Source organism: Neolamprologus multifasciatus, chromosome 7 (assembly GCF_963576455.1).
Source record: "Neolamprologus multifasciatus chromosome 7, fNeoMul1.2, whole genome shotgun sequence".
Lineage (NCBI taxonomy): Eukaryota > Metazoa > Chordata > Actinopteri > Cichliformes > Cichlidae > Neolamprologus > Neolamprologus multifasciatus.
In genome coordinates, this window is record NC_140445.1 from 63,162,990 (window position 1) to 63,172,550 (window position 9,561).

Genomic DNA, 9,561 nt, shown 5'->3' on the forward strand with positions numbered 1-9,561 from the left:
ATTCAGCGTGATCAAAAGCAAAATATTTCAGTGCACTAAGCATTTTATGTCGTTTTCCTTTAAGTACTTCTTGAAATTATGGCCTGCATAATTTAGTAATAGATGACTAGTTGATGTCCAAAAAAAGCAAAGATGCTCGCCACACCCAGTGAGTTTGAATGACAGACATCTTTCCCATTCCCTGTTTGCGTGTCTCCGTGGCAGTCCCACAGTCACAGATGATGGGCAGGTTGGATAAGCCAATATCAGTGGGAAACAAAAGCCTGTCAGTGCCTTGTGGTTTGGTTGTAGACTAAGCTAATGTGGGCTTTGAGTAGACTAATAGCCGGTGTTTGTTTCACTTAGCCTATACTAAAGGCTTCAGTGACAAGTCTTAACCTTTAAATATAGTAATACTAATAACATTTCGAATAGAAGGTTATCTTTTAGAGCCTGTCATATCCAAGAATCCTAAAATCCACAGAGCTGTGTCTATAAGAGGCAGTTTCACAGGTAAACCTTTCAAAATAAATATAATCCGGATGTGGATTGGGATATGTTTTTAGCATTTTAGCTCGCCTTTCTGTCTGAAATGCGCACTTAATCCTGCGCTTCAAAGAGAGGGGATGTGTTGAACTACAGAATCTTAATGTGTTTCTCATCTCTTGTTTCTGAGGAAGAAGCAGGGAGGGGAGGGAAGAGGAGAGGGTTGGAGCTGGGGGGGAAAGGCGGAACAAACCGGTGTGCCTCGGATACATGCTGTAGCTGCTCGCCCGCACTGCAGATTAACTCTTACCGTGCCGGGAGATGCAACGAGAGACGGTGAGTGAATTTTGTTTTTGTTTGTTTGTTTGTTTGTTTGTTTTTCCTGAAAGCTTGCACATTGTTCCGTTTTTTTGCGCCGGAGCAAGAAATGTAGCGGCGGTTGATCTGGTGCGGACAGGTACACAGTTCGTACAGGTATTCAGCATCCTGAGCATCTCCTCTTCTGTCTCTCTCACACACGGAACAGCTCACACACTCACACATACTTTCGCTTCCTCTGACACACACGTTGAATCGCTACACTTGATGTTGTTTAGCGGCTCGTCTCTGGCTGGCTATTCGGGAACTATCCACCGCGCGGGTGCTGAAAGGGGTCGTCGTTTGCAGGCAGCTGCAATTCACTGCAATGCCATGTCTGTGGTGAAAGTGTCCTCCTGGTTTTTCTAGTGTCTTGGAACTGAGAGTCAAGAAACAGCACTTAAAAGCGTCCTAGCAGAACACCGACTAAGGGCATGCTGATCTTCTCAACCCAAATAAATCTTCCTGCAGGTGTTTCCGTCAGAGACTGACACAACTGAGGTGATGACATCGTCTCCTGTGCACTGTTTAGGGCATATAGAGAACGTTGTCTAAACTCACTGGACTGTTATCTGATCACATTTGTGAGAAGACATCACATCAGTCCTGAAAGTTCTTCCTTCCTCAGCAATCATTAATTAATAATAGATGAATGGAGCTCCTCTCCTTCAGCTCTTGCCCCGGAGCCTGGCTCTGTGTCTTTGTAGCTGACTGAACTGGCCAAACTCTAGCTGGATGTTGTAGTAGCCAAGAAATCTGGGATTCCCTCTCTAAACACTGGTAGCATTGCCCAACTGAGGAGTATAATCTGTCTGACTGGACCAGTGCCAGTGGCTCGCAGACGGCAGTGCAGCTTCCAGCTGAGCTCCCGAAATGGGTGTTCTACCCCTTTAAATTTAAATTATGCAAACTTTACTTCTTCTCTGATCTTCCATGAGATAGTCTTTGAGGGTAAAAATAAATCTTGACTGTCATGAGGCAGTTGGGAAAATAGTTTGGGTTTTTTTTTCCTCAAAGATTTATTTATTGCTTTTCCAACAACATTTTAACCAACAGGAAGAGAGAGTTCAAATAAAATAAAGGAGAAAATTAATTAAAAAATTTTAAAAAAAAATTGAGTGTATAATAGTAATGTATGTACATCATATATGAATAGTGTTAGGGGAACACATAGATATAGTTATACATACTCTCCCATGTAGATCATTCAGATATTATTACAGGAAAAAAAAAAAAAAAAAAAAAAAAAAATATATATATATATATATATATATATATATATATATATATATATATATATATATGTATATAGATAAATAAACTAAAACAAAACAAAATAACCCCCCCCCCCAAAAAAAAAATTTAAAAATTTAAAAATTTAAAAAAAATTTAAAAAAAACAAACAAACAAAAAAAACCCCAAAAAAACACAAGGGTTAACAGATAGTGCTCCAGAAAAATATAAAACAAGTATAACATATTGAGACATAGGTTTAAGTGCATTATTCCAGGGCTTCAGGCTGAAGTTTAGTCCAAGGGTGTCAAGTTAGTTAGAGAGGCATCTGAACTAACGGTTGCAGTGATAAACTAGAGAAAGTAAATGTTTCATACCTCACGAGAGACATCTTCTCTATTTCAGATATAGAACCGGTGATCTCAGCATTAACCTGTGCAACCTTGAATATTATACTCTGCTGTAATTTCAAAAGAATCATCTTCTTATGATCCTTCTCACTGCTAAGCATGTGCTTTAAAGCTGGCAGCTAATTGTCCCTTTTACCCACATTCTCAAGGTTGTCCTCGTCAAGACATTAGGTTACATTTTGAGCCTCAAATTGAGCGCTTTAAAAAAAAGATTTCATATATAAAATGTGTTTTTACATAAAGTAAAGTGGCCAGTGGGAGTAAAGGCAAGGGGGAAAAATGCAGGAGCAAGAGGGATTGTTGATGGAAAGTGGTGATGTATTCAAGCTCCGCATGACGGGAATTTGTAAGAGCTTCCTGTGAAATGACCAAGCAAGTTTAAAGCATTTCCATAGTTACAGCCCTGACCATGCATTCAATCTCAAATAGCCACTCTCAGACGCACACAATAACCCTGATGTCACTGACAAGTGTCGGGGTTCATCTGACATCCTTGTGTGAACATGTTGTTCCAGAGAGTCCAGAGAGGAGCGGGATGAAATTTAAAACAGAGTCAGTCCCCGAGATATCAAGCCTTTAATGTATTAACACAAATAGACGCTTCATCAAAGTATGCTTTAAACAGTTTAAAATTAAAATAGTCCTCCCAGTATAAACTTGCCCTTTAGTGTCCTTGCTTGATCAAAGACAAAAATCCTCCTCACACTTCACTGGTCAGAGAGGGAGGATTAGAAATCCCCGGCCACATGACTGCATTAAAGAGGACGATGGATGGGAACAGAAAGCCTTCTGGAAGAAGGTGTGAAGCAGTATCAGTCAGACTGTTGCTCTTTTAAATTACACTAATATGCTATTGTACATTCAATGACAACTTGCACCTCGGTGTACCTTTATAGAAATGAACACACTACACTGCCCTTAACTTGTTGTCTGTCTTTCAGGAAAGGACTGGTCACTGATTCTCCTTTCCCAAGCTTATGTAACAACTCTCCCTGGGGTTTGCAAGAACACATCCCTAAACTCAGCTCATTTCTCAACCTGCAGCACAGGGTCTGCAGACTGAGGCCAGACGCTGTAGAGACACACAAACATGGGGATGCACAACGGAGAGGCTGCGTGAGCAGTGCACATTATGTCTGTTTGTCTGCAACAGAAGAGCTGCATGAAACGGTAGAAGAGTCTGAGACCTGAAGAACACAGGCCACACAGTATGAGCCACTACTTTTCCACACAAGGTGACAGGGGCTGAAGCTGGCCACACATTCCTGCGCACGTGTGGCTTCTAGCATTGTTTTGACGAGTATCTAACTTCATCAGGGAGTGTCTAGTCTCCCCTCTCGCCCAGAGGGGGGTTGTGGTGTGCATTATTTTTGTTCCGGATGCAGAACATCCTCGATCAAAACTTGGACATGGCTACAGCTCTACTTGCAGGCGAGAAGCTGAAGGAGCTGATCTTGCCGGGTTCCTCTCAGGATGAGAAGGGCGGGGCACTGGCTGGCCTCATGGTGCAACTCAAACTGGAGCTTCCTTTTGATCGCGTTGTTACTATAGGGACGGTCATCATCCCCATCCTGCTAGTCACCCTGGTCTTCACAAGGAACTTTGCAGGTGAGCTGCTAGAGGGGGGTTCATCGCTAAAGCCACACCTGCAGCTGTTTGCCCTCTGACCGCTTTTGATCAGAGAAAGGTTTTGGCTGCATATACAGTAGTAAGAAGTGTAAGCTGGAAACAAGGCATAAAAGAGAAGGGAGCAGTATGGTGCAGAGCAAAAAAAAGGAAAGCTGAAATACTAGATGCCAGAGAGAGAAGAAAACAGATTGGAGAACTGAGGGAGTGAAAGTGATTACAGATTTAGGAGACAAGAGTGGGTTTGGGTAGAAGACAGAGTGAAAACCCAGAGAGCAATGTCGGTTCATTGCTGAGTCAGGCTCCGTGTAGCGTGTAACCAGCTGGGACTGTGTGTTTAAACAGCAAGTCAGTGGATGTGCAGAAGAGTTTATTATTTTTGAGGAAACTCAGCACAAAGATGGTGCCAAGCATTCTGTGAATGAAACAAGTGTCGTCATTGCACACATTCTCCTTATCCCTAATAACAATAGAAAGCATGTTTATTTAAAAGAGAAAATCTAATAACCACTGATAATAACAGAGGTGACAGCGCTTAGTTTGAAAGATTAACTGGAACTGGTGATACCTCAAACCTTTTAGTCTTGTACATAATGGACAGTGAACTGATCTGGGTGTTCTCATTTCCTCCGTGAGAGCCTGAAAGGTGCTTCTTTCGTTTCAAAATGTGGCTTGAGTACGATCAGAGACACACAATGCTTTGTGTTGAATGGGTTCTAAAAGATGAGATGAGAGTACTGATTAAAAATGAATGATGAGAAAGGAGCAAGATATTTCCTAGAGAATGTAATGAATCACTGAAACGTGTGTCTACTGATTCACAAGTCATCGGTTTAGCTTGAAGAAGAGCTATTATTTTAACTGTTTGTAAGGATCTGCAGTGTTTTGCAGAGCATGGGTCAGTTTTGACTCCTGTTACTGAATGTTGCACATGCATCCATTTCCAGATATCACTTTTAAATAAGTAGCATAGATATCATTGTTACTTAGAGCTGATATAAGTATTTCTGCCTGATCTTACATGTCATTTACTTACTAACATGTTGTTACTAACAGAAATAAGGAGAACAGTTTGCAGCACAATTTATTATGAGATATAATTTGAAGAAAAGTTTGGACTGATTCTTTATACTTGTACTTTTCTCAGAGGAGTCCATATACTGTTACACACCACACAACTTCACTCGAGACCAGGCACTGTATGCAAGAGGCTACTGCTGGACAGAGCTTCGTGATGCTAAACCTGGTATGGAGCCAGCTGAGTGGCCTTCGCTATTTGAGCACAAGTTCCTCCCCTATGCCCTGCTGGCCTTTGCGGGAATCATGTACATTCCTGCTTTGGGCTGGGAGTTCCTCGCCTCTACAAGGCTCACTTCAGAGCTCAATTTCCTGCTTCAAGAGATTGATAACTGCTATCATCGAGCCGCTGAGGGCCGGGCCCCAAAGATCGAGAAGCAGATCCAGTCCAAAGGGCCGGGCATAACTGAGCGGGAGAGGAGGGAGATCATAGAGAATGCAGAGAAAGAGAAGAGCCCTGAGCAGAACCTTTTTGAGAAATATTTGGAGAGACGAGGCCAAAGCAACTTTTTGGCCAAGATTTACCTGGCTCGCCATCTTTCTATTATCTGCCTCAGTTCAATACCCATTTCCTACCTGAGCACCTACTATGCCCGCCAAAGGCAAAACGAGTTCACCTGTGCACTAGGTGAGCACCCAGACATTAGCAGCTATCCAGAGCTGAAGCTCAGGGTCAACTGTAAGCTGCCTGCTGTGCAGCTGCAGCGCATCATGGCAGCAGTAGACATCGCTCTACTCTGCACCATGAACCTCATCATTCTGGTTAATTTGCTGCATCTTTTTGTGGTACGCAAGTCCAACTTTGTGTTCGACAAACTCCATAAGGTTGGAATTAAAACGCGGCGACGCTGGCAGAAGTCTCAGTTCTGCGATATCAACATCCTGGCCATGTTCTGCAATGAGAACAGGGATCACATTAAGTCGCTCAACCGACTGGACTTCATCACCAATGAGAGTGACCTCATGTACGACAATGTAGTCAGGCAGCTGCTGGCTGCACTTGCGCAGTCCAACCACGATGCCACACCCACTGTGAGGGAATCTGGGATCCAAACAATTGATCCCAATATGGATCCTTCTGACCTCGGGGTTCGAGAGATGGGCGGTGAGCCGCTGGTCGTCAAACGACCTCGTAAGAAGATTAAATGGATCCCAACCTCAAATCCTCTTCCTCAACCATTTAAGGTAAGGAAACATGTTTCTGAATGCAAAATGTACTATCCTCTAGAAGCAGATTGACCCTTACTTTAAATATTGACTCAATGGAGCGCACATACTCTAGGCCATAATCCTTCAAATGGTGTAATAGTAACTCTTGATAAGGGCCTTTTTCACTGAAGAGGCATAAGAAGCAGCTTTCTTTTAGGACTTACAATATATGCAAAAAAGTAAGGAGAAGACTTTATCTGTTGCTGTTGAAGACTTGAACTGACCTCTTTTTATTTTCTGTCCAATGTGAAGGAACCTCTCACCCTGACACGGCTGGAAAATAACACAAAGCAGGAAAAACCCAAACCTCTCAGACGAAAAATAGTGGCAGACAGCATTATTGCACCTCTTCTGGATAACAAGAGCACACAGCATCCTTCAACAAAAGGTATCGGGTAGACAGTGTTGGGGAGTAACGGAATACATGTACCGCCGTTACGTATTTAAAATACAAAATATGAGTAACTGTATTCCGTTACAGTTACCGTTTAAAAAGGTGGTATTTAGAATACAGTTACTTTGTTGAAATAAATGGATTACACGGCGGTACTTCCCTGTTTCATATTGTGGCGGGTCAGGACTGTTTGGGTTTTGTTTGACAGCTACGTTCTGTTGTTCCAGGCGGCAGCGTTACGGTTGCCATGGTTACAGGGTGACGCTCTCTCTCTGCGTGTTTCCTGGGTGAGAGAGCGCCTGTTGTTGTTGTTGTGCTAAGCTAATAGGCAGAATGCTACAGGTATAGCTCTAAAGAATGTAGCATCATGGGCAGTGTAGTCCGTGCTGCAGGGAGAATGGACTGCCATACCCGTTATGTGTCTGTGAGCGAGGGAGGGAGAAAAAGGAAAAGTACGAGCTGTCATGGAGCAAAAACGGGAGCTGGAAGCATGTAAATATAATAATAACCACTGCAGCCAAGAAGAGAGCCTGACGAGCCCAGTTGTAAGTAAGCTATTAAGACTCGACTGTACACCGTGTTTTCCTCCAAAAACAATAAGTTCCGTTGGAGCAGCCTTTCAACGCCTCTCTCTGTCTCTGCTAGCAAAGTGACCCAGACAACAAAGTAAAGCTAGTTTTCGGCTACGAGCCCGACACAGAACCCACCGTATTAGTCAGAGGTCCCTTTACTACGGTTCGGAGCCGCGGACCTTCAGTAATAGTAATAAATCACAGCAATAGTACATTCATGTAGTTGTAAACAGCATGATAATATATTGAGTAATCCAAAGTATTCAGAATACGTTACTCTCATTGAGTAACGTAACGGAATACGTTACAGAATACATTTTGGGGCATGTAATCTGTATTCTGTAATGGAAATAACCTTCACAACACGGCGGTTAGTTTGAATATGTAGTAAGAAAGACAATTTAAAGCTTTTATAATTAGTTTAAATAAGTTAGGCGCACTATCCGACCAGTATGAAACATATGTTCTTATGTATCTAGTATCTTATGTATTATGTGGGCGAATTCTGTGACCATAAAATGAACTGAGACAGTTTAAACAACACTCTTGATGGGTGGTCTCCCCATCTGCTCTAATGATCTACTTATTTTCTGATTGTAGATGTAAGTGGAATGGAGAAAAAGCATACACGCAACTTCTCTTTGGATGTCCACCCGTATATGTTGACAACTCGCAAGCCCAAGGTGGAGACCACAACCACAGAACCTCTACCCTCAGAGCACAACATGGATACAGTGTACCTTGAAGGCACACACACTGTGGTTCATGTGTCCAGTGCAATTACAGGTAGCTCTCATTGTCCTTATGTCTGAGACAGAGATATCACTTCATTTGGATGTGCCTTTCATAGTGCATTTCTACAGCAGGACAATGGGGATGGCTATTTACTAGCTATTTTGGCAGGCTAATATTTTTACTTTCTTTCTCTTTATCTCCCATTTTTATTCTATATATTTATTTGATTACAGAGAATAAGATTCGCTCTCCAGAATCAACCAACGCTGCCTTCTCTGCAGAGACCCTGTCCACCACTACATATGTAAATGGAGTTAGCCCCAACCCTCCCTCCAGTGAAGATGCGCTCAGTCCCAAGTCCTCACCTCAACAATTGGGGCCTTCCAGTCAGAAGGAAAATGCTGAGTCTCAACCACCTCCACTAACAAGAGCACCCACACACCAGCTACTGAGTATGCATCGTACTCTCTTTGAGGAAGAAGAGGATGAAAGTGGGAGGGACAGGCTGGCAGAGAGGCCTGGGGAGCTCATCGCTGCAGGAGAATGTTGAGGAAGAGGAGAAGAAGAAGAGGAACCGTGACTGAGATTATTTTCCCTGACACTGCACTCTACACACATAACCTCCATGCCAGTCACCTTCTATCAGCTGCCACCTCTGATCTTTCAATTAACTTCTGTACTTCCAGGATTGTTGGAGCAGAAATGGAATAGATGTGACTTGGGAAGACTCTTGTGGCAAAGCTGAGCTTTCAGAAAGGATAAACTGAGAGATATATGTTTCGTTACCTGTGTTGACCAGCTTATTACTGTAGGAAATGATGTCACACTCATGTCTCAGGATGACTGTGTATAGCTAATCACCCACCAATGAAACCAGCAGTGACATAATTCAACAGGGTGCTACAGTGCAGGGTCACACAGTTATATTGAAAAAGTATATAGACAGGGTAAAGAGCGAGGAGTGACTTTCCTAATAAGAATTTAAAAAAAAAAGGCAGACACTTTAGAAATGCAAATCTGCAACATCAAACAAAATGTATTTTAATCACATGATAACGCTTAGTCCCTTTATCCCACTAGCCAAGTAGAAAGGTAGCTCATGCAATACAGTTGTTGAGATCTGCACAATTAATATGCAAAAGATCACAGTATAATTGTGGCAATAATGTATGCGCTTAGAACATCTTATTCCACACGCTGTACATGTATAGACACTGTATATGACTCACTGCTTGTGGGGTGTTTAAATATGACATGTTTCATGGCTAACTACTGCCATTTCACAATTGCATAAGAACACGATTCTTAACTATACTTGCACGCCATTTGAAAGTACAGCAGACAGCAGACTGCCCATTGAAAGCGTGACTTTGTAAAACAAAGTAGAACTGTAATACTGCTTAGTGAAACTAATGCCAGATATGTTTTGATGCTGTAAAAAAAAGGCAGTTACAGTGATGTGTTCTTTTTGAAGACTTTAATA

General features: G+C 42.4%; 1 protein-coding gene across 2 annotated transcripts; it reads left to right on the top strand.

The window, feature by feature from the left end:
* Positions 1 to 184: 184 nt before the first annotated feature.
* Positions 185 to 9,449, top strand: panx2 (pannexin 2). 2 transcript variants are annotated; one of them, XM_085167853.1, is made up of 6 exons: positions 185 to 801; positions 3,407 to 4,073; positions 5,239 to 6,353; positions 6,630 to 6,765; positions 7,944 to 8,129; positions 8,312 to 9,449. In XM_085167853.1, exons 2-6 carry the CDS (start codon positions 3,845 to 3,847, stop codon positions 8,626 to 8,628), a joined length of 1,983 nt encoding a protein of 660 aa, XP_085023979.1. In that variant the 5' UTR covers positions 185 to 801; positions 3,407 to 3,844; the 3' UTR covers positions 8,629 to 9,449. The 2 variants fall into 2 exon arrangements, with proteins under 2 accessions (XP_085023979.1, XP_085023980.1); XM_085167854.1 differs by having other exon boundaries at positions 3,510 to 4,073.
* Positions 9,450 to 9,561: the final 112 nt, after the last annotated feature.